General features: G+C 37.5%; 1 protein-coding gene across 4 annotated transcripts in view; it reads left to right on the top strand.

Moving 5' to 3' along the window:
- The window catches only part of kn (EBF transcription factor knot), a 301,491-nt gene that overhangs the window by 59,935 nt on the left and 213,558 nt on the right, over window positions 1–27,998 (top strand). For all 4 annotated transcript variants that reach the window (XM_089239429.1, XM_089239428.1, XM_089239430.1 and 1 more), the window contains exons 3-4: window positions 8,135–8,198; window positions 23,491–23,546. In XM_089239429.1, coding sequence (XP_089095555.1) covers window positions 8,135–8,198; window positions 23,491–23,546 — 120 coding nt within the window. The remainder of the gene's footprint in view (window positions 1–8,134; window positions 8,199–23,490; window positions 23,547–27,998) is intronic.

Here is a 27,998-nt window from a genome sequence, read left to right as displayed (position 1 = left end):
ATTATTTCGAAATCTTTCAACTAATTAATAGGAAAAGGGATGTAGGTGCTACAAGATAACAAAGTCATCGGCCATAACTTATTCCAGGGATAATTTCACAAACTCACTGCTCTACTGCATGAGACAAACAGTTGATTGAGATTAAACACAACATACAAAAAAGATGATTCTGAGAAAGTCACTTTTTTAAAAACAAAAATTTTTCATGATTCCATCCAATTGCTTTCATCATGCTACTGTTAACAAGAGCAGACATCACATAGTACTAGATTGCAGATGCTCATGCAAAGAATGCTGCGAACCTAAAAAGTTTTGAACTACCGTTGTTATATTATTATATATTATTTTGAAAATTTTTTCAACTAATTAATAGGAAAAGAGATGTAGGTACTACAAGATAACAAAGTCATCGAACATAACTTATAATCCAGGGATAAATAATTTCACCAACTCACTGCTCTACTGCATGAGACAAACAGTTTACAACATACAAAAAGAAGGTGATTCTGAAAAAGTCACTTTTTAAAACACCAAATTCATCAATCCATCAACTAGGTTGTTCTCATCGCACTTACCACACAATATAGATTATTGTCATTTCCTCACCTCATTCTCTGCGTTTAAGAAGCTATTGCGTCTATTATAGCCTTTTTTCGTTCTATCCATCTTCAAGAAACAACTCTTCCAGATTCTAAATATATAACCCCACTGTATCTGATCTTGGTTGTTTTAGGGCTCAGAATGTCAGAGCTGCTTTTCATCTTTTCTTAATTTCTGACACTGACCTATGCGCAAGCTAGTAATTCTAGCTAAGGCACCTATATAGGTAAGGCGGTATTTCTAGGAAATACAACTCTATTCTAGGCACCTGTAGATAAGTTGGTATTTTTAGGAGATTAAACTCTGGCCATTACTCGGCGTTCTTTCCATAATAGGTTTCCGTATCATACCAAATTTTTTCAGCAGGCACCTTTGACAAAGCTCTACGAGATCACCTCACAACAGAACGAGCGTTTAGTCCTCAGAACTAAGGTGCCAAAAAAGGCGTTTCTAGGAGCTCTAGCCTGAATGATCAACAGCTACCAAAGAAGGTCGCAAACTACGCAAACATATTGTCTTTTAGAAGCGGGGAGGGGGCGAGTCGGGTGGGAAGATTACTCTGGCTATGCTTTCAGATGGTGATTTTGAAACCAATTTTGAAAAATGATAGTAAGGAAATTCTCGTACTTCTCTCTCTCTCTCAAATGAACAGCACAAGTCCAGTCAAACTGCAAGAGGAAAAGCATGCAAAAGAAATTTTGCATGCAGTTAGAAAATCTTCCTCAGTTAGGGGTATTTAGTCATCCTCTCAGTCAGTGGGGGACAGAAAATAAAGAATTTAATTTTTTTCTGATTTTTTCTTTTTCACGGATCAAAAATCATTTAGGAGAATGGGTGCCAATGTAGGCGAAATTTTCATAGGGAAGCAATCACTCCCACTGCTCTCCTCTGGCTACGCTACTGTGTATACAGCAGTGGCTCTCAAACTTTCCTCACCCACAGCTTCCTTGCCCTAGTTAACGTCACCCAACGCTCCCCAGAGCAGCCTAACAAAGAACCACTTCGAAGAAACAAACAGGTGCATGTGAAAATCGCTAGCTCACCGCGACGCCCCTAGGGGCCATGATGAGCACTTTGAGAACCACTGGTACACAAAAAAGAGCAGCTAAAACATTCCTGAGTCGAAACGACACCGCGCTAGAAATAGGTCTATCTCTAGTATGATGTTGGCCGAAAGAGATATTTGTCGCACGATGAAAAAGGAATCCAAATTTGCTGAGACATTCGGCCAAAAAGAAAGTCAACTGAAAAGATGTTGAAAAAGAATGAAAAGATCTTTTACAAAGAAGGGAAGAAACCTAATTTATCAGAAATCCGCTTCTGTATAAACCTGAACCTGAAGAACCAGATGCACTCAAGTTCCCATTACTATTGATCATTTACGATTTCGAACCTTCCCGAAGTGTGGATGCAACTGGAAAAGGTATAGTCAGGTATGTCCAGCCTATCTGTAAAGACAGGCAGCACTTTTTGAGATGAAAAGGAATTGTACTGAGATGAATAGCAGAGTTGTGAATAGCATTTCAAAAGCATTTACTTGCGCTTTTATTTACCCACACTTGTGCTTTCCATTCAAAATGATTTCGATGTGTATAAATCTGCGCGAGAGTGAAAACACCGTCATAACAAATCCGCCAAAAAAAAAAGAAAATCTAAATAAATAAAATTCCGCCGTAGGCGGCTGCCTCGTCGCCTCATGCGACCCTGGTTACAGGTTACTTATTTTGGAAATGCGCTGCTATTCAACGACTTTACGATTTTCTTCAGTTAAGATCATTGACCATCAATCATTTTTGTCACACCACGGTCATTTTCTGCACACGAGGGCTAATTAGACCGGAACCTACAATTCATTGCCGATTCCGAACGGCAGGCTTGTTTTTTATACTTATCGAGAGGTTGATGCGCTAACCCCCTCGATGGGGCACTCCCTGCGGTAGCAATTTTTTCTGCGGTCATATCACCGTTTTTTTGTTGTACCCCTGTGTCAGGAAAGTTTTCTGATAAGGACGAACCGGGTATCGAACTCGCGACACCTCTAAACATCCTTTGGTAAGCATCTTATCGACCTGGGCTACCGCGTCCTCCTTCAGTTAAGATAGAGAGCTCTCTATTCAGTAAATCACAGTTCTTTGGTTCACGGTAATTTCCGTTCCCGTTTCCAATACCATACGATCTGTTTTTTCTCGCCTCAAGTAGTTTCGTTATGACTACTTGGGCTCGTTCATCATAAGGTTGGACCCTGGGCAAACATAAACTTCGGGCCCTCCTTATATACAGGGCGTCCATAATTAAAACACCCTATTTTAAAGTAGCCTACAGGCGAAACCAGTCTTCAGAAAATTGTGAAATTTTGTGGAGGACTTCATGACGTGATGGGAATTTGTTTCGGGGGGGGGGGGAGTCGTTACGCATGTTGCCACCAGAGGGCGTTTTATTATAAAATTACACATTTAGGCAAACGTTTACAATTTTAACCATTGTTAAACACTTTTACCATTGTTACTGCAACAAAACATGCTCCACATGATGCCATAATTTTCAGATACCATGTGAAATCGCAAAATGGCATGTTCCACAACTGACCGAAGTGTGTGTGGGGAAATCTTCAGCACGTGGCGTGAAATGCTGCCTTTAGGTCAGGTGAATTTCTTGGATTGTCATGACTTCGAAACGTTTCAAATGTCCCCAAAGCCAAAAATCGCATGGACTAAGGTCCGGGGATCGGGGAGGCCATAGATTAGAGAAGTGCCGGCTGATGACACGTTCTTCAGTAAAATGTGTTTTAAGAACATTCTTAACACACACTGCAATGTGTGGAGGAGCTCCGTCTTGCATAAAGATTGTGTCTGCAAGGGGCAGTGACGTGCTTGCAGAGACGGAACAATTTCATTCTGTAATAGCAATGCATATCGCTTCCCGGTGATCGGACCTGTAGAACGTAACTCCTCGTAGAAGTAGGGACCGGGAATAAATGATGCAGTAAATCCACACCATATGGTAACTTTTGGTGAATGCAATGGTACCTCTAAGATAGCGTGTGGATTTTCTAGTTCTCAAATTCGGCAGTTGTGAGTATTGACTACACCATCCAAGTGAAAATGCGCTTCGTCTGTCCAGAGAATATTCCAAGGCCATTCTGAATCGACCTCAACGCGAGCTAGAAACTGATTAGCTTACTTTGCACTTTCATCAAGGTATTCGATTTTTGCATTTGGGGAGTAGTCATGGAAATTTTTAGAGCAGAGCATTTTTTGGAATGTTGTCAAAAGGTTATGCAATTTTTGTAAAATTGCACTAGAGTTCTTTCTCTCTCGATTTCTTTTTAATTGGCAAAAATTGCTGAAAGTCTTCAGGAAAATCATCGTCCAAAGTAGTATTATAATGTTTGTTGGAACACTTGGGCTTTGTGAAAGACTATCTGTTTTGCAATTTCAGAAAGAAAATTTTTCCAAAATACTTTTGTAAGCAACTTTTCTAGATGTCAATTGCGATATCAATGCATCACATAATGCAAAATGGCATGCTAATCTAAACTTTTCCCTAAGAAAAAGATCTACAGAAGCAGCAGTTTTCCCATCACTAAAGAACCCGCTTTTATGTGGTTTTGTTTCTTGTGGTATCATATACTGCATTAGGATTGAGTGCCTCGCTACATACACACACTTCCCCAAACACATCAAATTGTTCTCTGACTATTCTACGAAAGGGAGGTAAAACACAAAAGGCAGAAAATTACTGGGTCCTGGGCAGTTGCCCCGTTTGCCCATGCGATAAACAGGCCCTGTGACTACTGCAATAGATTCCCTTGACGGAATAACATTTTTTTTTTTTTTTAATTTTTTTTTTTTTTTTAATAACGTGATCCACACGTATTCCCAAGGGATCAGTATGATCCGTCCAGGGAATTCGTTAGTTTGATGCCAGAAAGCCCAATTACTTTTTATTCGCACAAAATAAAAATTAACATGTCGTGATTAATTGCAGTTAATCACGGAGGTACTAATACGTCATAAAAGGCAGAGTTTTTATGAACCACTCTACTAAAAGTATACTGCTATGTATGCCCATTAAGCCAGGTTGCACTGGAGCGATACTACAACGATACGATTCACGATATCGACAGGAATTGGTTTAAATTCGGGTTTTTAACCAATCCGTGTCGATGCTGTGGTTGTATCGTTATCATATCGGCCCAGAGTAAACCCTGCCATATTCACCGTATGGATCACCGTAGTTTGTTGCGCAAAAGACTGTGAACCCTAAGGTCCAATGTTCAAACACAGGATGAGTGAAAAGTCCGTAGAAACTTGAAAAATTCATAAAAACTGGAAACATAACCGAAATAAAAACTTAGAGAGATATAGATGGCTTTTTTCTCAGCCAGAGATATCAAGGAAACAGTTATTTTCCGGATATTATGCTGAGGTGAGCTCGGAAAGAAAAGTCATCACGTCTCCGCCGGGACTCGAACCCAGGCCCTCTTGCATACCGGGCAAGCATGCTACCATCTACACCACTGGAGACACATGAATCTGCCTTCTTAATTTCACGCACTGTGTCGTGAGGCGCTGAAGTAGAGGCATTAGTAGCCTCTCTTAACTTCAGGAAATGGCCCCCGGGTGGGACGGTTTAGAGAGATATAGATGGCTTTTCTCTCAGCCAGAGATATCAAGAAACAGTTATTTTCCGGATATTATGCTGAGGTGAGCTCGGAAAAAAAAGTCATCACGTCTCCGCCGGGACTCGAACCCAGGCCCTCTTGCATACCGGGCAAGCATGCTACCATCTACACCACTGGAGACACATGAATCTGCCTTCCTAATTTCCAGTCACCTAGCGATGCTAACCCTGCAAACCGTTTTTTTATTTCGGTTATTTTTCTGGTTTTTATTCATTTGTAAAGTTTCTACGGACGGGGAATATCGTCTTCCCCCCCCCCCCATTCAAAGCGGATCTAAACCTTTTCTTTTTCTTCTCTGTTCCTTTAGTGAGCGTGTGTTGGAAACATGCAATATATTTTCCCGACTCCAAAAATATAAGTAAATAGGAAGTCATTAGTTATAACAAAAACATGTAGAGAAAAAATTATGAAGGCAAATAATGTGTGTGGTTCTAAAAATATTTCCGAACATAATTTCCTCTCACATCTTTATTTCCTTGCGTTCTTCCGATACTTAACCTCTTCATTCTCTGCGTCGACTGTGGGGGGACAATAGACAGTACTTTAAAAACATCTACCTAGCTAAATGGAATGCTCAGAGACCTCAAATTAGTTCTAAGATGTTGTAAACATTTTTGTTGTGTATTGTGTTTGTTGTGTTTGGTGGTAGTAAATGCATCCATATTTATCTGTCGGCAGATTATTAATTTCAGGCGGTAGCCTACCACAGTTGAAAATATACATATATAAAAAAATCCAAAACTTCTGAGTTTACTTAAGGATTGAAGAGGCTAAATAGATATTCAAATAATTAACATGCATAACATTTTACCACGCAATAACTTTTCTGTTTAGTTTTAATTGATTTGCTATCGAGACAACTTCGTGTTGCAAATTAGAGAATTTGTTTTTACTAAAATTTGCAATAGTTTTTTTAATCAAAATTTCAGGAATTTGAAATCATGATATTATCCTGTAGCTCTATAAATATTTCAGTTTGTGCTCAGTGTATAAATTTGCTGTTTTAGAAAATAAAATTACTCATATTGCACTGGAAATTGTGTGATTTCACATTTGAAATGTCTCGCGGAACGGCGGTGAAAGTACTGTACTTATCATTGTTCACACCGCTGTGCAACGAGCACATACGAAACACAAGAAGAGATCGTACAGTTACTTGAACTATCGTAGAGGGTGAAGCAACGTGATTGGCTATATGGAAAAAAAATACAGACAAAATCGTGCAATCGCTGAACAGAGGTGCACTTTGGAGATACGCAATCCGGTCAGGGACGCAAACAGGCACACGCTGCAACTGCAGCAAATCTTGGAAGATTCAGACTTTAATGTTGAACAGGGATCCAGCGGTGCTCGTGCAATAGCGTGAAAACTGGATATTCCATATTCAAGAGTGTGAAAAATCATGTGTTTTTCCCTTTGCAAAATTAGCTCCGTCAACGGATTACTTCCAGGGGAATTCGCTTGAACCTTGCCCACATATTTTTTTTTCAGCTCCAAATGGAGTTGGAAAATATAGTGACCTTTAAATATCCTTTATGCTGAGATTACAGTATAAAAGTTTGATAAAATATCTTTTACAAAACTTGAATAAACAACCAATAAGCCTATTCTTTACATTCGTCGGAATGTAACCGATGAGCCTATTGGTTGTATTTTCAAGTTTTACAAGTTTTACGCCGCTGTGGTGGTCGAGTGGTTATAGTGACGGACTCGCGATGCGAGGATCCGGGTTCGAACCCCACAGTGGTGGTCGGCTGAAGTTGGTTTTCTGTGGTTCCCAACTTCAAGGCGCTAATGCGAGCCGATCTCACCGTTAGAAAGTCTCGCCACAGAGAGCAACAGTCCTACAACGATAAATCAATCAATCATAACACTTCACTCATAGTTAGAAAAACTGGTGGCAGATGGCAGCACTACACATAACAAGCATTACAGAGAAACAAAAAAAACTTCACGTCAGGTTTCACTACACGCACATTCCCGCATGTACCGATTCGTTGGGGGTTCTGCGGGCGGGTGTGGTGTAGCAGTAGTACGTAGGTCATTGTGTAGTTGTGAATTGGTCATTTACCATTGGCTGACGGAAAAAGAACTTTAAATTGAATTGAAAATCATTTTAAAAACCGTAAATAACTTTCAGAATATAAGTCACGCATCTAGAAATTTCATAGAAAATAAAATTACAGTTAAAATGAAGTTTTAAATTTTTAAAAAAATGATGGGATTTTTACATCTTTATTCATGACATTTGTTACATGGTGTTATCTGTTATTCCTGTACATGATGTTTTAAGGCTGTTGATCATTTTTGGAATTAATTTTTTTTTTATCGCAATTGAATTTCGAACGTCAGAAATGTATGTCCACCAAATTTGGTTTCATTAGTTGCAACTGATTTCTGGTTATTGGATTCGAGAGAAACACCTTTTATTCAATTATAAGCAACTTGTAGATGAACAGTTCTGTGATACATGAGTCGCGTCTTATTTATGAAAATAGATTTTTTCCAAGAGCTCATTTTCTTACTGTTATTAACTATGCAAAGGTGGAAAAGTTAATCAATTTTTACTAACTTTCAATTCTAGAAGTATGTCGAGCGAAATATTTTTTCAATAAAGATGTATGTTCATGATAATTGCTGTGATAGTGATTCTACATTGTGATACAGTTATCAATTTCGTGACGGTGTTTTTTTCCTTCTAAATCAATACAAGACGAAGAATGATGATTCATTATTTTTATATGTATATTTTCGGTATCCAGTTAAAATATTATAAATCTTAATTCATGAATATGAGCATAATTACTGGTTTCTCTGTATATTCAACGGTTTCTTCATATTATTTTACAGGAAACTGATGGACAGAAAACAAATAATGGTATCCATTATCGGCTTCAACTGCTTTACGCAAATGGTAAGTAAGCTAATGTAATTTTTTGCATGACTTATATTTCATCAAAACTTAGTTTTTTTGATGTACACTATCAGTGAAAACAAACAAAAACAAAAAGAAGTGTACAAATAATGACTTTTTTTTTTTATTTTGCAAAACATTTTTTTTTCTTTGTTGTTTTCTATTATCACTTATTTAAACGGACACAGTTATTGTGTATAGTACCATTTAATACACCGTGGTAGTAACATTTTCAGAATGTTATTTTATTCAAAACTCGTGTCTCACACATGCTCCAAAATTGATGAAAGGATACAGGAACAACAAGGAATTGCGAAGGCTTGGTGGAAAATTGGCTTTGCTGTGTGTAGCCGAAAACTTTCTTGCTTTTATATGCCAGCAAAGAAACGTGGTGCCTTCCAAATATTGACAACCATTATAATGTGATATTCTCACGTCCTTAACAGCAAAGGAATGGTAAAATCACTAACAATTGGCTTCCACCAACTAATATTGCTGTCATCAGTATTATGCCCTATCTCGGTAGTTCTAAAATTGCCGTCGGAAATTTTATGGGGATCAAGGGTGAAAATATCAAGCAAAAAAAAAAAGAAGCCATGGCAGAGGATTGATGGATCACAGATACCCGTGGAAAAAAATATGTCAAGCATTCTAGTGAAATATGGCATGTAAAAGCATGGATACTTTCGAATCCTAGTAACCCTATAAGAGGGAGGTTGATGGTTACATAGGGGTTACATTACGGGAATATGGCAAGCAACGTTATTTATTAAACTGTTTTACTATTTATGAAGCATTTATAAAAAAAATAAATAAATTTACTCGGAAATGTATTTAATAAGAAGGGTCTCCTTCCTGGATGTTTCAGAACCATGTTTAAAATGGTTGGGTGCACAAGAAAAAACACATAGTCCAAGAGGGATGCATGGACGAAAAAACAAAAACACTGCCCCAACTGAATCTGGATATGTTTCTGAAAACAACACTGTGTTACGTATACATTCCGTAGCGATTCAATTTTATCGTGAACGACACCACTGCAAACACTAGAGAGGAATAGATGGCTGTCAATGACAGCGTTGAAACGATGCTGGCAGAGAGACAGACCTATAGCGGCGATGTTTTCATCTCCCTTTTTATAGCAGGAAACGAAACAGTCGCAATTATTGAAGGAGCGGGAGGTGCTCCGTTGAAGGCATCCCGAGTACAGTTGTAATGTGTGCATGACCTCACTCATTCACAGATTCGACACCCTAACAGTCTGATCAGAGGGGCCTAGGTGCCACGCAGTTTGTTGATACGGTCATCTACTTCCCGTCATTCCAAAAAATTTAGTCTCTCTCTCAAAATCTGTTAAATGAGAAAACTTTTTTAAATTTCTCAACTTTTCAATTCAAACTTTTTAAAAAGCCGGGGCCGTAACAAGGATTTCTGGGGGGAGGGGGGGGGGCAAACATAATTTTGCAACCCCCTCTCTAAAACTATATGATTTTATAACGGTGTTTTTGCCCCACCTAAATTTTGCCACTTGGGGCAGTTGCCCTTTCTATCCTCCCCCCCCCCCCCCGCTCGTCTGTTCGTCTGTTCTGGCCTTTGGTAAAGCACACTCTTTTTTCTGTATTTGTGTGGCCTCGTGCTGAGTATTGCTTCACTTTGACGCACCTTAATTTAACGTTCAACAAGATGGAAATGACTTTCATATGGAAGATTGTCTTTTTTTGTTTTAGGTTGTGTTTCGGATGGAACTTCATTTGGCGCGTAGGGCCGGAGGTTGTGCACCCTTGCTTTAGTTAATTCTTTTAACTTCATTCATTAAAGGTGGAGCCCCTGTCAGCAATCGCACATTAGCTGTGACAATTTTGAATAACCGAAAAGGTTGTTTTTGAACGCACCAGGTTCGGCAATTGCATCATTGAAACGAAACGCCGGGTGAGAAGTATGTCCAAGACTTTCGACCATACCACAAGAAATTTGGATGTCGCCAGGTGCAACACAGTTCTGCCTCCCTCAAGGAGATGACTAGACAACCGTTGTGAGATAGTTGGTTTTACCCTACTGTTAGATAATTCGTTGCCTTGCGTGTGGGGTAGGGCTTCAGCTCGGCACTGCTGTCATGTAGTGCTAAGCTCTATTGATTGAAGGCTATAGATCTGTATCTTTAGCATAAAACCACATTAATAGAGTGGCGCTTCTCTCGAATCTGACCTCATTGGTACTCCACTCGGGGATTTATCCCGTTTTGCCCTGCCTAGTATCATACTGGACAGGAATGTTACCTGCATACCCATTAGGGTGGGAAAGGTGTGCATCATTGAGATTACCACAATTTGTACTGTGAGCTGTTTTCCCAAAAGCTGCTTGAAAGTCAATACCGAACATCAGAAAATTTTTTGTCCAAGCCGCTGATTTAAATCAGTGATTCTCAACGGAAGCCATATGGCCCCAGGGGGCCCCAGGATATTCCAAGGGGGGCCACAGATGAAAATCTCGTGAAAGGAAAGCCACGGCTGCTGACAGGGGGCCACGAAGAAATTTGTAAAAAGAGTGATAAAAAAATTTAATTTCAAACAAAATGCATAGAATATTTTTTCCCAATTTTTCCCTATTTAAGTAACATTAATAACAGGGAAATAAAAGTGTGGAAAGCCATCATCTCCGTATTCCCACATTTTTCGGCATCTGATTTTATCAATGTGATTACCCCTGTCTTCTGACCGGTCATAGAGGGAGCACCATCTGTAGTTATGGCAGATATGTTGCCTAAGTCCAACTCACATTTGGCCAATGTTTCTGCTAAACTTGAATATAAGTCGAAACTTCGTGTGGTATCCTTAAGTGCAACGATACTAGCTAACTCCTCAACAATTTTGAAGTTTTTGTCAATACCACGAATGAAAATAGCTGCTTGTGCGGTATCTGTTGCGTCCGTCGATTCATCCATAGCTACTGAATAAAGCAAAAATTCCTCGCATTTGGATTTCAAGGTCTTGAATACATCTGCTGACAGATCCTCCACGCGTCTTGCTACTGTCACACCAGACAAACTGATGTTCGAACAGCTTGAGGCTGTGATGGGCAAAGCACATCAACTGCAGACTGAAGACATTCTTTAACGAATTCTCCATCAACGAAGGGCTTCCCGCGTTTCGTAATTTTTTCTGATATTATATAACTAACACGAACACAATTTTCATTCATTTCTTCCAAAGAATAATGATTGCTGACAGTTCAGCTTCGATTTCAGTTCATTGACTTTTTCCCTTCGAAAATGTCCCTCCAATCCAGAATACTTCGCACTATGTTTAGTATCGTAATGTCTCTTAATATTATATTCTTTCATCGTGGCTACGCTCTCATTGCAAATTATACAAACTGCTTTAGCCTTGTGTTCGACGAAAAAATAAAGGGATGACCACTTTTCTTGAAAAAAATCTCACTTTTTCTTCAACTTTCCTTTTTTTGCTGTCACGGTTCGCCATCATGCACTCATTTAAAGACTGATCAAAGGCTTCAAAGACCAAAAACAGAAGTAAACTAACTGTACCAATATAGTACAAATCCCCTTCTTCCAACCAATCAAGATGCATACATCCATCTGCTCCTTTCGAAACCATGCAATCGAGAAATACGATACCATGGAAATTGCGTTCATTTCTGCTTTCTCCCACTCAAGGAGGATGGGATGTACTGGAAGTTATGTATGGTCAAAAGTGTACGGTGGCCTTAGCACCGTACACTTTTACTACTTTACTACTTTTACACTTAAGAAGATAAATACTGTACACTGATCAGCCTGCCCTTGTTATAAGTCTTTATATGAAGCTGGGTGACTTTTTTTTTGTCGAAATCTTCGTTTTACCCTATTTTTTAACGATATTTCGTCAATCGATCGAAATGTTTCGGCGGGCCACTGGTAGCCCGCGGCCCGCAGTTTGCTTATTTTTATGGTGCATAGGTAACAAGAGCAAGACATGAAGACCCCTACTCTAATATACCGATACGCTTATTGGTTGCATTTTTCAAGTTTTATAAAAGATGCAACCAGTAATCTAAAACTTTTATAGCGCGTTTTTAATTACGGCGTTTTACAAAATGCAATTACAAAATGCATAATCAAAAACAAACGCTAGTTCACTCATTTTCCGCTATTGTTTTTATGCTGTATTAAGTTTCACCACACTAAATTTCTGCAGGGGTGGGTTTTTCTGGCTTATAATCAGTTTGCTTATTTTTATGGTGCATAGGTAACAAGAGCAAGACATTTTATTGATAAAAGTATCCAAATAATGTGATAAGTATCCAAATAGTGTGATAAGTATCCAAATAACGTGATATGTCATTCATGTTACGAGGGGTTGTATAGTTATTAAAATAAAAACGTTAACTTTATATACGATCATCCTGTGTTCATGAACCCAAAATCCTTCCTTAGTCGGAGGTGCAACAAAAACTGTTATAACATGACCACAGGAAACTCAAACTCCTCACCGAGGGGTTAACTGATTAACTTCTCAAGCAAGACGCGAAAAAAAATGTCGAACGCTACCCGTTCGCAATTATATTAGCAACAAACTGTAGGTCCTGGTCTAATTTCCCTTGCATGCAGAAAAATACTGGTGAGCGGCAAAAATTATCAAATTGTAATAACAAGTTTTCACACATCTGATTGATGTGATATGATTTGTGTTGATGGAGGCAATTTCACTCTATATAGGTTACTAGTGTTAGAATTGAAAAATAAAAGTCATTTGTTCTCCGGACCAGTGAATACTAAAACCTACTGGTACGCAGACATCATGAGTGGTCCGCAAAATGAAAAGTCTCTCCTGAATAATAATAATACAGTAAAATCCCTCTTAACGAACACCCCTCGGATGAGGTCATCTGTCTTTTACGACAAAATAATAATTTCTCCTTGTATAATAAAAGTATGCATTTCAAACCTCTAATTTACGGTCACCTCCCTTTAACGAACGAATTTTTCTATCACACCGATGACCGCAAAAGAGAGGTTTTACTATAATTCATTTTCCTAAAATCATTTTCCTTAATAAACAATTAAAACTGTAGTCAAACCTTATGAAGCTACCAATGTTGTTTCTGTGGCTTTATTAATAACTAAGTATGGAGGTTTGAAGAGGCATCTCTTTTTAAAAAAAACATTTGCGAAAATGTTTCTTGGTGGTCCGATCGTTTAATCACTGGTCTCGGACCAGCGAACCACCAATGATTTCGGACGCTGCTCTATACGCATATTTTTTTTCAAAAAAAAGGTAGTTGATGACATGAATATGAAATGCCATATAAATATTTGAATAACAATTGCGGCTATTTGATTCGTATTTGCGAGATTTAAGGCTACTGCAGTACAGTGGAGCTTCGGTTAACGAGCTTAATTCGTTCCTCCAACGTGCTCGTTATCCGAATTGCTCGTACATCTAATCAAACTTCTTCATAGTAAATAATCGAAACTCGGCTAATTCGTTCCACAATTATTGATTCACATAAAAATGACTAATAGAAACGGCATTCAATAATACAACACAGTAATAATATGATAAATAATGCAATAATATATATCTAGTATAATAATACCATAAATAAACATGCAATACTAAAATGTTTACAAATTAACTTATTCTAAACGACGAGAGAGAGAGAGAGAGAGAGAGGGACTATCGTTTAGGGCGATTTACGGACTCACTGTTGTTAGACAACTTATTCTTTTTGTGTGACTTTCAAAAAGGACCTATACAATGACATTTGCATGTTGCCTTATTTTTAGGTCTTCTCGGATATGGGGAATGGCGTTGTCGTTGGACAGATTCATTGCTCACACTGCTACAGCTTTATTTCGTTCTTTTTTATAAACTTTTGCAGAGCGCACATTATTCACATCTCTCTAATCTCATTTGAAGTGAGGGACTTCCTAGTTCTCTCTTCCTCAGACGGGATACCGTAAATAAACTCTTGCTGTTGCGTGTAAAGGACTAACAGTTAATTTACGGTCAACTCTTAGCCATGTTCTTTCACCAGATCTTGAATATCATCTTCATGCACCTCCAATCCTATAATGTTCTTCAAGGACACAATCTCTTCGAAAAATGTGCTCCTGTTCGTAAGCTATCCCCACAAAGTCGCGTTTAATAACGCAATCATCCCACAGTTTTCTCCGAGCGAAATTTAAAAAAACTTCAAGCGCACATACTCGTGGCTACATTGCTACTATGTCTAGTTTCGTATAGCAAACAGTTACGCTAGCAAAACGTGTGTTCATTTTTCGAGTGAGGCACTCTTACTGGAGACCATGAGAGAGAACATTGTCCACAACTCCACAGTACTTGTGTAGGAGAAAGCGATGAACTATCGGCTCAGTTGTGATAACGTGAAAATAAATAAACAGATTGCAAATTGTGTGCAAATTTGCTCGTAATGCGAATCATTGCTCCTTAAGCAAGTCAACTTTTTTTTCAAAATATTTGCACGTGAACGAAGTTTCACTGTAGTGCATAGTTAATTATGTGATGCAAAAATAAGTATATGAAATACATTTCATCGATTTGTTACGACGGTACAGGTTTTAAAAACGGTTATACAAATACAAATACAAATACCACGCCACAACAGGCAAATTGCCCAACGAGGTGGCTGACTTAAGAACATCATGGATCCCCGAGCCATTTTTTGGAGGCCCTTTTGGTAGAGGATATGACGTAGAGCAAAAAGATGGTTCTATGTCGTTTTTAATAGACGAATACCAGTGTTGCAAATCGACTTCCTGGCATAAAAAACAAAATAAATGAGCATCTCTCCACACTATATTCAGAATAAAGAAAAAAACGAGAAAGGAGATTCTCTTTGTCCCATCGGAGGCGGTCATTCCGTTAATCTCGACAACGCAGTTGCTGACCCACAACAATGGAACGATCGTAAAAAGCATTTTTACTACCCGTGGACATCTAGTACTGAGACACAATAATGACCCGTGAAACATCTTGTTTCTGAAACCCCGCTGAGGAAGGCTAGGATTAACTTTACTTCGGTAGGGGCTTCTGGTCGAATGGCAGAGATGATGCATGCCTAGCTGAACTAAGTGTGTATCCTTGTTTAGATTGCTTGGGATTTAGTCAACTGCGATTTCGCAGATATCGCATCTGGAGAAATAAATACTCATGTTACATGAGTCAAAGGACTCACATCTATCTAGTCGCACATTATTCAAACTGTAAATGTCTACATTTTTTTATACCTTTTATTTATCAAGAAACGCGGCTTTTGCTATGCGTGATTACACGTGGATATATTACTTACCTATGTATCTAACGAAAAACGCTTCTTTCCCTCATTTATGCTATTCTTTCCCAATTTTTCTCGAATTTTCGAGTTCAAATACTTCAGCGAATATTGCACTAAGAAACGTGGATTTTTTTTATTGGCCTCAGAAGAGACAGGCAACAACTGTCTAATTGGATTTTTGAGCACACGGGAAAACTGTATAAAAACCACTTTCTTTGTTTTTCAATGTACACGGCCCCTCATTGAAGTTGGTAAAAATGATAGATATAGAAGAAATAATGCGGAAATGTTGCTTTTTAAATTCAACCACTTGTCTGTATCTCTCATACGTGATGGGTGCACCACGCATATTTTACCATAAAATTGCATTACATAAAAATAATTGTTATAAGGATAAAAAATTTTCAATTATTATCGTCTTTTAATGTTAGCTTCCTTCACATTTATCACAATTTAAACATAATCAACACCACCGATCGAATCCTAGAAGTTCGAGCAAAATATCCTATAAATTTAATTGACATTAAATTTATCGGATTAACTAACGATTTATCTCATATTTACCAGTACGAGCTGGGAATTATAGATAATCACCGGTAAAAGTGATAAATTGGAAAAAATTTTCAAACCAGATAGGTCAAAAATTATGCACAATAACCGAATTCATCGCATTGACCGTAACGTGTGTGTGTGTCATTGGATTTCTTTCTCAGCCCAAGTGTGTGGCATCGCAAAGAAATCACGTCTTATGATGTTTTTTATGATGCGTTTCTCTAGAAAGGAAAAAAATGCTGTAAAATCATTACCAAGCAGGCCGAATTCTCGATGTCCAAGAGATTAAGCACGAGTTTCCGGTCGTATCTCGACGAAAGATGATCGGACACAATTTCGATGAATTGTCGTTCTAACTCACAATTGATCTCTTTGTTGACCCAGAGCTTACGATCATTTTCGTGAACAGCGACGAGGTTGATGGCTTGAGCCTGAAGATGAGGGTCGTTGGCTAGCTCAACTCGAACGAACTTAGTCATTCTTCTGGTGGCTTCGATATGTTTAACCAAGACGTTGTCACGTAGATAGCAACGATATTTCTTTCGGTGATGGCAAAGCAGGGCCATGCTTCGGCTTCTTTTTGGACCTCGCCATGAAGGATCCTAAAAATCAAAAAATTTTCAGACTGAGTACGGAGCGTCCTGAGAAACTGGGACCTGATTTTTCAAAAAAACATTTTTGAGAAATTTTTTGGCAACTTGCTGAATTAGGTAGAATCATGTTTAAGATAGTTCACAATAGGTTATGGTGAATGGGGAATTCTCTGATTTTACAGGCCACAAGTGGAGTTTCTCAAGGAAGTGTCCTTGGTTCTATACTTTTTCACTTTTTATCGATAAACTCGATAACGGTATCGATAGGATTGCTAGAAAATTCGCAGATGACGTGAAGCTAATGGGGTTAGCCAGGAATCAAAGCGATAGGAAGTTGCTCCAGACCAACTTAAACAATATTGCAGCATGGGCAAATGAATGGAGCATGAAGTTTATCGTTCAAATGTGCATGGTCGCTCATTTTGGTTCGAACAACCATCGTTTCTATTATGAGTTAGATAGGGTTGTTAAAATAAATTGTATAGCTTACCCCCGGGAATAGTAAATTTTAACACAATTGACACGTTTGAAAAGAAATACGATAAACATGTTGGGTTAAATCGAGAAGCTACCCATACTTAGATAAGACAACCATAAATATTTTTATGGGCATTGTATTATATTCTATCATATGTATATAGAGTCTTTAGTTTTAATACATGTAATTGCATTTGTAATTAGGGGTTGCTGCATTTTAGAAATATTTGACATCCATTTTTATCATGAGCATCTTTTTCTCAGCCACCTCGTTGGGCATTTTGTCTGTTCTCACCTTGTATCTGTATTTGTGTAAAACAGATCAACTTTTGGAGGGCTTCATACAATGACGCACTTCGCGATTGCTTAGGGTCTGCCGCATTCGTTATATACAATTTTCACTGCATTAGTTTTTAGTTAAAATAATAATTGACATGATATAATAACTGTACAAAGAACTCGAGATTGTGTCATCAATGCCAACATACTGATGAGCAGGGCCGGCGATAGGCATGAGGCGACGAGGCAGCCGCTTAGGGCGGCATGTTCACAGGGGTGGCATCTTTTTATGACAGATTTGTATGACGGTGTTTTCACTTTCGTAAATTTTTGCACACCGAAATCATTTTGAGAGGGAAAACGCGAAGTGGATAAACAAAAGCGCAAGTAAATACAATACTTTTGAAATGCTCTATTCATCTCTTTGCTATTCAATACGCAATTCATCTCAATACACACCTCCTTTTCTACACTTCCAAAAGTGCCACCGATCTCAACAGACAGGTCGGACTATATATTTCCTAGTTGCATCCATCTTTCGGAAAGGTTCGAAATCACATAAGTAATAGGACCTTGGGTGCATCTGGTTCTTCAGGTTGAGATTTCTGCAGGAGCTGGTTTCTAAAAAATTAGTTTCTTTCTTTTCTTTGTAAAATATTTTTCACTCTTTATCAACATTTTTCCAGTTGACTTTCCTTTTGGCCGAATACCTCAGCAACCTTAAATTCCTTGTTCAAATGCGCCTTTCAGCCAACACCATACCAGAAGTATGCCCATCTCTGGCGTGGTGCTGTTTCGGTTCAAAAATGTTTTGGTGGTTCTCCAAAAAACGCATCGCGGCTTCTAGGGGCGTCACGGTGAAGTTGCGATATTCATACATGCTAGTTCGTTGCTTTGAAGTGGTTCAATATTAGACTATTATGGAGAGCCTTTGATGAATGTCGCGTAAGGTGAGGAAAGGCCGCGAGTGAGGAAAGTTTGAGAGCCACTGCGTGTATACAGTGGATCTCACATGTAACGTTCTTCAAAAAATCACCATGAAGAAACGTTGTGAGCAGGAAAACGCTTTAAACGGGAAATCTTAATGAGAATTAGTTAGAGTTGGAAAAACGAAGATAAGTCGTACTACCTGGAAAACGTTCTAAGTGGGAACGTTATAAGCGGGATCAGTGTACTTATATCTGTTCTCTTTCAGTCTGTTATCGAAATCGTGTGCGTGACACGGAATCTGCTTCTTCCAAACACAAGGTGCTATAAAAAGCCACTAACTTCGTGCCATTTTTTTGCAGCAGTCTCCACGATACTTTAAAAGTATTATATTTTGACCGACTATTGTAATTTGACAGCCCAAAATATCGCCAAAAAACGTCGACACTATATAAGTGCCAAGTTTGTCTCCGACAAAGAACACCTAAAATCTTTGAGTAATTTATTTTCTGTCTTTTCTATGGGATTAGACCAGTGTTTCTCAAAGTTTGCGCCGTGGCTCCTAGGGGCATCGCCAACCTCTGTAAAGAACATCGCAGCGAGTTTTGAAATTGATGATTTCCTATTTAGTGCTTTGAAGCGTGGTTCTTTTTTAGATTATTCTGTGGAGCCGCCGATAAACGTTGTCACGGCAAGGGAGCCAGTGTGGAGCCAGCCACGAGTGGAAAAATTTTGAGAACCACTGCTTTAAATCATCAGTATGATGTCACAGTACTAGGATAATAGACGTGAAGAAAGAAAACTCTTTTCAGATAGTCGTATCCAAGGGGGGGGGGAATTATTGGCCTCAGGCGGCAGAATTTGTAGGACCGGCCTGCTGATGAGTATAAACTTGGACAGGATGTTCATAAAATAATTTTACTGTACTACTTTTGTTCAATCGTTAAGTTTGTACGTTCAATTATAGGTACTCATTCCTATGAATTAAGTGACCTATACCCGTTACTTGTGGTACCATTAATGGAAATACGTTTTAAACAATTAATGAAAAGTCCAAAGTTTTATAGCGAAGAATACATTTTTCTCATTATCATCTTGCTAAAAATCTTCTGTCACATTGGGAGAGTTCTCTATCGCGTTTCCCCCATTTTTTTTCTCTCTTTTTACCAGAATGTATATATATATTCGTAAAGAATTAGTTCGTAATCATAGCATACTAGTAATTTATACGACGATCCATTCATTTTAGCTAATTACACTCAAGTTATCTTTCCTTATGTTTATCACTTTCTTTTCGGCAAGCAAAAGTGGAGAAAAGGATATTTCACAGGAGAATAAGAAAAAAAACACGAAAGTTGTAATGAAAGTGGAGAGAAAGTGGCTTTTTTTTAAAGCGACTGGAACATTATGCGTTTCCTTGTTACGGCTAATGAGCTCCAAGTTGCATTCGTTTCTTACAAATTCTTCATTGCACTTATTGCAACGAACAATACAAAAGATTTTTGTGAATTCTAATCTCTGGGATTACTACAGAGACATAAAAACAATTCGCAGCTCCTCCCGTAGAAAAAGTGGGAGTAAAAATTACGGGTTAATTAGTTGATACCTAAGAGAGAGAATTGCGGCATAAAGGCAGGAAATGCAAACAATTTTTCGATGTTACTTGGCTCTGCTGGAATAAAGCTTCGCCTTACGCTTTCCCCGCCGTGAAATACGATGCTCGATGTATTTATGTATGTATGCATTCATTCAAGAATACAAAGAACAGAGAAAAGAGGAGGTGTAGGATGGACGACTAGAAAGAAAAGAAGACTAAGCATAATTTAATTAAAAAAGTCCACAAACTCTGCTACTAAAAGAAGTCGAGGTTTAAGGCGGAAAGAAAATTTTAGTCATTGGAATATTTATGCGGTAATTAAACTAGAATTTGTTTCGAGCGTGGAAAGCAAGTTTTGCTTGTTTCTTGTCGCCTCCTCCACTTTATGCAAACGATACCCACTTTTTCGACGGAGGAGAAACATGTTAATTAAGACGATAAGGAAAAAGAGATGTTGCAGTTTTTGAAAAACTCAAACTTTACTTTAAAAACGGTGCCGTGTTTGGCTGCGTAAGTTTTACCCAACCTACTACGAAGATATCTTTTTTTACCTGACATCAGTTTCTTCTTGGCTTTTCCATTTTAACCACATTCTAGATATGCAAAAAAAAAACTGTTAGAAAAAAGAGAAGAACATTATGAGAAAAAGATGGTTGAATTCTAATTAAGATAAAAACATATTCTGAATAGCGCTGAAATTAGCATAACTTTTCCTTCATCAGCCGCGTCGGTAAAATTTTTCTATGCAATCATTTCGTTCCATTTTACCAAATTTTTGTTGTAGATGAATCAGATAACAAAATATTTTTTGATGCTACCGTAAACATATGTAGTCGGAAAATTGTTCCAACAGATATTTGTGAACTAAATTTTGAAAATTATGCACAATTCATTACAAAAGAAAAACTTTCAATGATATTCATCGAGCACAATAACAACATTTGACATTACTGTACTCGTATTCTCTGATAAAAGTGATAAATGTTTTCGATATTCATCAAACTTACTTGCTCCACTTGGAAGTTCTACATATTCTTCGGTAAAAGTGAATTCACTAAAAGTAAGTCGGAAAAAGTAAAAATTACACAGTGAAATTTATCTAACTTAATCGTGTTAATAGGCGATCATGAAAAAATTACCAGTTTGTCACTTTTTCCTTAACAAATACACTAACGGGTTATTTTAAATAAGACACTTTTTCGTTATATAAATGACAAAAACATTTCACTTATATTTTTTTCCTCAGTTCAGTGCTTATATTGTTGATAGGTACACACGTTTATGGTTCATATTCCTCTCAAGATTAATTTTTGGGATGTAGGAAACTTACCCAGATATGAATAAATAATACTAGTGAAACCACTTTATATGAATATACTTTTCTCAATTGGTACGGAGGTCTTTATGAATATCAATTGATACCGAGGCTTGCCTAATCCTACTCTCTATACACAGGATGTCCCATACATTCGAAAATAGTTTAAAAATTCAAAAATTCATAAAACTTGAAGGAATTGGTACATCTGAATGCAGTTTAGGAAAAAGAGTCATTCTCACGCGAAGGAGATTTTTTTGATACATAAAAATTAGTTCAAATATTTGTCGAGAGAGGGCGTTGCACTCCTCTTTGACAAGATTGATTAGATCTGAACATTTCTTCAATTTCTTCTTTGTCCAAAACGTTCGGAAAGCTTCAGCCAGCGATTCGTGGCTTAGGTAAACAGCTTCATCTACCGATGTCAATATCACAATGAAAATATTATGTAAATGCTAGTAACAGTAAATTTCAGAAATAAGCTGTTAATCGTACCCCGTGCACTTTATAGGACAATGATTTGCATATTTCCAATGATTTACTTTTGTGCAACACCCTTTATCGACAAAAATTTTAACTAAATTTTCTTTTGTACCAAAAAAAAAATCCTTCGTGAGAATAACTTTTTCGCAAACCGCATTCAAATATGCTAATTCCTTCACTTTTCATGAATTTTTAAACTAGTTACGAAATATGGGACACAATGCATTCAGTATTACGTTTACCTTTACGCCCTACATCGTATTTCAAAATGATGAAATATTTTATAGCCTAAACTTATTCAAGTGTAGCAAAAAATTCTTCAATGAGTCAAATTGATCCACTGGTCGGAGTATGTATAAACATGCTTTGATTACAATTACAAAAAAGCTGCTCTCTACTATTCGTGAGTTAACGTATTCGCGGAAAGGGCCTAGAACCTGCCTCCTATGGATACAGCAGGACTACCATTTACAGACAATGGAACCTTGATATTTTTATAGGGATAAAATAATAGCTATATAATTACAGAAAATAGTAGACCCCCAAATTTGAACAGTAAAACACACGTGGCAAATGCGTTTCCAAACTTCAAGAATGCTACTGAAGATCTTCTTCAGAAGCAAAAAAATATGAAAATAGGAAGGAGCAAATTACTCTGGTTACCCGAAGTAACGACAGGTTTTTTATTGCGGAGGCCATTTGCTGTTCAAAGAACAATATCGAAATGACGAACCATATGGGAGAATGACTTGAAAATAAACATTTAAGATACCGGGGCCGGAACTAGAGGGGGGGGGGGCAACTGCCCAGCAAAATTTATGGGCGGCGATTTTAGGTAGGAACAAAGAACACCGCGTGTGTGTTATAATATTATCGAATTTTTAAGTTGTGGGGGTGGCGGAATCATGTTTGCCCCAGGCGGAAAAAATCCTAGTTACGGCCCTGTAAGATACTCACTGAATATGTAAGATTTGAAAAATCCTAGTGTAAGCAAAGAAGCTCTTGATTTCGGCTAACGACGGTATTTTTCAGACCTAGAGTGTCCAAATCTGGATCGCGTTAGAATACAGGCGTTTATAAGAAACTTAGTCAAAAAAGGCAGTTATTACGTTGTTGTTATCGGAAAGTTAGAAATCAGTTGAAAAAGTTTGAGCAGAAGTTGAACAGTGTTAATAATAAAATTTAGACTAAATTTGATCTAATGTATCGAATTCATTAAATTTTTGAAAACTCTCACACAAGCACATACTGAAGGACTGGGCGCATCCACAGCTCGTAGGTAACAAAAGCATGTCTTTCATTTGAGCCAGTCGTGTAACGCAAAAGTCATATTCGCTGTAGGTATATGTCCGGCCACCTAAGTTTCAGACGATTGTTTGAAAACACTTCAAATGTATCATCATTGTATGCTTCTCATAACTCAAACCTACATTTGATACATATTTTTAACTCGTGAAACGCATCTCGAGATTATACGGTAATATTCCTTCTTGATATAAGAAAAGACTGTTCTCAAAATCAGCAAGATTTAGTGTGAAAAATTGTTCGCTCTCTTTGCACAGATGATTTCACAAAAGACAATTTTGATTTTAAAAAAATCATCTTAAGTGTGGTAATTTACAAAGAAACGTGCACAAATCCTAGTTTTCATGTGCTTTACAATGTATATAAGATTATAAACAAATTTATATATTCTAAATTAAATTATTTATCATCACATTTTAAAAGTTTTGGCTTGAAATATATCTGCTATTTCTATTTTATGTTTCTTAGGAGTTCGGCAAGAACAGGATCTGTATGTTCGACTCATCGACTCTGTAACGAAACAAGTAAGTTTAAGACTATTTATACAAATTTAGTTATTCACGCGAACTTTTCTTGGTTGTCATGTGAGTCAGTCACTTGATATAAAACCATACTGATATGAGAGTGTCATCAGCGAATTTCAAAATTAAAAAATATTGTGTATTTCTATTAAAGTCAGGATAAAAAAGTCGAATTAAATCGAATACAAGTTTACACATGACAGACCAATGATAATCGGATGACTGTAGGAAAGAATTTGATAGAAAAAAAAAACTGTGGGATATTTTTCGTATCACTGAAAAGTGGCATGATCCGATAAAATCGGATTCAAACATCATTTTCCTCATTTACCAAATACAAACAGTAAAGAAACACTACCCAGGATACAAATGGCCGATATTTTCACGAATATTTCAGAATTTGGAGTATACAGTAACAATTAAGAAAAATGTCATAATTAGCAAGTCAAAGAAAATCTTCTATATAAAAATGACCTGCAAATAAAAAAAGTATGGCAATTGTATATTTAAGAATTCCCCTACGGCTTTCGATTCAGTAACATATAGTAACATATAACCTAGTAACATATCTCTATTCAAATACAGTATGCCGACTGTGGTAGAATAAACAGGTTGTCCGGGCTAAAAGTATCCAAAAGTAACTGCTTATGGTGCAAGAATCAGACGTGATTACTTACAAATTTTAATTGCATTGAATAGAGCAACTTCTCAAGTTTATTTGCGGGTAAATAGAGTTCAGTGCGAGTATCTTTAGTGGCTCTACGGATGTCCAAAGGGTATTCGATCTAGTGTTCAATATCATTTGAGGTGTTATAAAATGAACTGCTGCAAACGCTATTTCAAATAATGTGGGAGGACTCACATTCCACTGAGTTCATACACAGCATTTTACACGCCTCACTGATTTGAATTCAGCTAGCTTAAGCACGCACTGAATCGTATCGCACTGTCAAATGCTGCTGTTGTTACTAAAAAAACCACAAACACAACTACATTCCTCTGAGAAACTTCTAACAAATTGGCGCTTGTCGGAATATGCAGTGTATGAGTTGTGGTCTGGGTTCTTAACCATCGTGTCAAGTTTGACTGCATCACGTACTATGGGTAAGTTTTAAATATTGTATGACTGTTTCATCTCTGTGGAGACTTTTATAAATGGGAGATTGGCTCGCCTTTGCACCTTGAAATTAGAAAACCACAGAAAATCAACTTCAGTCGAACACGACGTACCAACGCTGTCAGTAAGGGAAAAAAGTCTCAAAGCAGCTATTGACAGTGCACATGTGCAACCTGGAAAGTAAACTTGGATAGAAAAACTTGGAGCAATCTCCTATCGACGGTGCAGTACTTCATAATTAGGCATGGTTGCTCTCTCAAAAAATAAGTCATTACGTTTAGATACCTTTAGCTCGAACACCCTTTATAAAACCAGACAGGATAATCCATGACTTTTTTCAATAAAAATCATTCAATATCACTTAGTCAATCATTAACGAATTTGCATCATTTATTTATTTATTTTTTTTTTGATAAAGTAGCTCCGTTATGTTTTCCATCTAGAATAATTGAAATGCACAAAGTGAACTGTAACGACCATATATTTTTTTATTTTTGAATACGCTTACAGGTGAACAGTTCAGCAGAATAAAAAGTTTACGTTTTTGGTTCTTTTGCATTTTCAGAATCTCATATTTGCTAGAGAAAATATATCAATAATTATTTTGGAATTGTTAACTGTTTTGAAACATTCGTGATTTCCGAAATAGATATAAGATCAGCTACCGCTGATAGATTTCGTCTCTTCCTCTTTCAAAAGCTCAGCTAATCTTCACCCAACAAGCCATTAAATTCAAAGCATACTTGTCAAGTTGATGCTATGGAAAAGAAGGGATGTTTGTACTCACGCACTCACGCAGCAGGGTTTTTCTGGTAAAATGGGGTACGTGTGACGTGTCTGATACACTAAATCCACATATTTGCATAACCGCCCATGGGGACCAAAAAGGGAGCCGCTCCTGAGAATGGGGAACAGTAGCACGACCCCATGGGAGATGATACGGAGCAACTACAGGCAAAGTCAATGCACCAACGTTATCTGTGGTGGCAATCTGCTCTCTCTAATTCACCCCCTCTACTGCCTTATTTCATAAAGAGAAGAGCTCTTGCTACTCCAGTTGGACACATCTGTTTCAGCCACTGACGACGAGACGCCCTTTCCTCCCTAGCATTTCTCCTCCTTTTTTTTTAAATTCAATTTGCCCACAATTTTAAACCAGTCGGGGTTGTGCAGAAACTGTCTACTGGAAAATAATGAGCAGTGCTGATAAAAAAGGTGACTTAATTTACGGTCCACCCTCTTGAGCTAGCAACGTAAGTCTTAGTTAAATTCACGGTTTTTTTTGCTTCGATCAAAGACTTCACGTTAAAGAAGGTTGAATTGCAGGTTGTTCATTGGTAAATCAAGCGTGTGTCGATGAGGCGTAAGTGCAAACGATATGTTGAACAATTCACCTTTTCATCCTTATGTGTATCTCGCCCTCTTTCATTCAAAATTTTTGGCATCGAAATAATTTTTCAAACGTTACTTCAAGCAAAAGTTATATTTCTTAACGGCAAATTTATGTGAATTGATACAAAATAGTTTGGCATTGAGGAGTGTAATAGATGATATTAGTATCGCTTTAGAGCAAATGACGCCTAAGGCAGAGATTTGTGAAATTGCTGCCTGTGGTCTATACATATTTTTCCACTATCCTCACATTCCAGTCTGATTTTCTTGACCACCACCTGTTATCCAAATCTGCCATGCCCATCCCAACTTATAGCCTCGTGTTACAGCCTTCTTAGCTCTCCCCTCTTCTACTTAATATACGTTTGACTGATACCGACAGTCAAAACCGGGGTGAGGAGGCGGCGAGGGGGAGTTTATCAAAGGCACCTACAATGTCGAGGAAGATACCAATAGTTAATTGGCCATAGATAATTGTGGTTTCAGATCAGCTGATGAGAGCGGGGTCAGCAGGTTGCTCAGTATTAAGCCACATGCTACAGTAGTTAAAATTTATTTCTCCCTTTAATCGGGGAATATCCTTGGAGATGCATCAATCTTTCTAATAATATCACTAATCAATTGAAAAGATAATGTAATCATTTAAAAAATTATAAATTACAAAGAAATGAGAATGGAAATAGTTCTGCCGGAGATGTTTTGATACTCAAACATGAAACTTGAGCAGTATTTGCAAAAATGAGCACATGCACTGCAATTTACAAAGGTAGTACAGCCGATTTTTAATTTCTTGTCTTTATTAAGACAAAAAGTCTAAAGTTCCTAAAAGTTTTATAACTTACTGATGAGTAATGAAGAGTGCAGCCAGCTCTCAGAACGAGGGGGGGGGATTTGATCATGTGCAGACTGTTTATACAGGGTGCATAGCAAACTTGGGGTATGACATTTCATTGGCGAACCGTTAATCCTGGAGTTATAATTCCAGTTGGAAACAGTTTCCAAATAACGTGAAGTACTCAGATATGTCATTCACCTTGCAAGGGGTTGTATATTTATTAAAATAAAAAAGTAACTTTTATACAGTTCCCGTGTGCCCCCAAAACCTAATTAGAAAGTTGTTGCCTTGTCTCTCCTGATACCACCAAAAATGTCATGTTTTTAAGTGTAATATTGACTGAGATATTCTAATTCGAAAAACGGAAGAAAGTTTTGAAAAAACAGCGCTAAATGCGGGTTAAACGGTTTTTTCGCATTTAGAGCTAATTTCCCCAACTTTCCTTCGTTTTTCGAATTCGAATATCTCAGTGAATATTGCACTTAAAAAAACATGGATTTTTTTTTTGGCATCAGAAGTAAAAAGTCAACAACTTTGTGATTAGGTTTTGAGCACAGGGTGTCCGCATGAAAAGTTAACATTTCTATCTCTGTACAACTCCATGCAACATGAATGAAATGTCTGAGTACTACACGTTACTTGGAAACCTTTTTTAATTGGAAGTATACATCGAGGATGAACGGTTCGCCAGTGAAATGCCATACCTACTGTTTGCTATGCACCTTGTATACATATATCACACATTTTTAATTAGTACACAGGAGGGTTTTTTTGGTACAGGTATCAAAATATTGTCCATAAAAATTTATCGTCTTGAGATAATGCCATAAACACGTAGGTACTCATACATAAAGTAATGCAAAGAACGACCTGATTATAATCAATGCCGAAGACTGTCTCGGTCCACCTTCAAGCACTTTTGAACGCGTTTCGACAAATTATGGAATATGTTTCTTATATATTTTTATTTCTGGAATATTTTTAACACTAAGAGTTACTGCGTCGAAACTTGAAGAATATATCTAGAGTTGAGAGAAAATTCCATTCACATTTGTGCTTGAGTCAGTATTGATCGAAAGCAGTTACTGTTCGATACTATTAAGTGTGTGTG

This window comes from Pholcus phalangioides, unplaced genomic scaffold, assembly GCF_987345545.1.
Source record: "Pholcus phalangioides strain wild (caught in Gottingen) unplaced genomic scaffold, Ppha-v1.0 ptg000011l_1, whole genome shotgun sequence".
In the NCBI taxonomy this organism is placed as follows: domain Eukaryota; kingdom Metazoa; phylum Arthropoda; class Arachnida; order Araneae; family Pholcidae; genus Pholcus; species Pholcus phalangioides.
The sequence above is the reverse complement of the archived record's forward strand: the minus strand, read 5'-3'. Positions and strand labels throughout refer to the sequence as shown.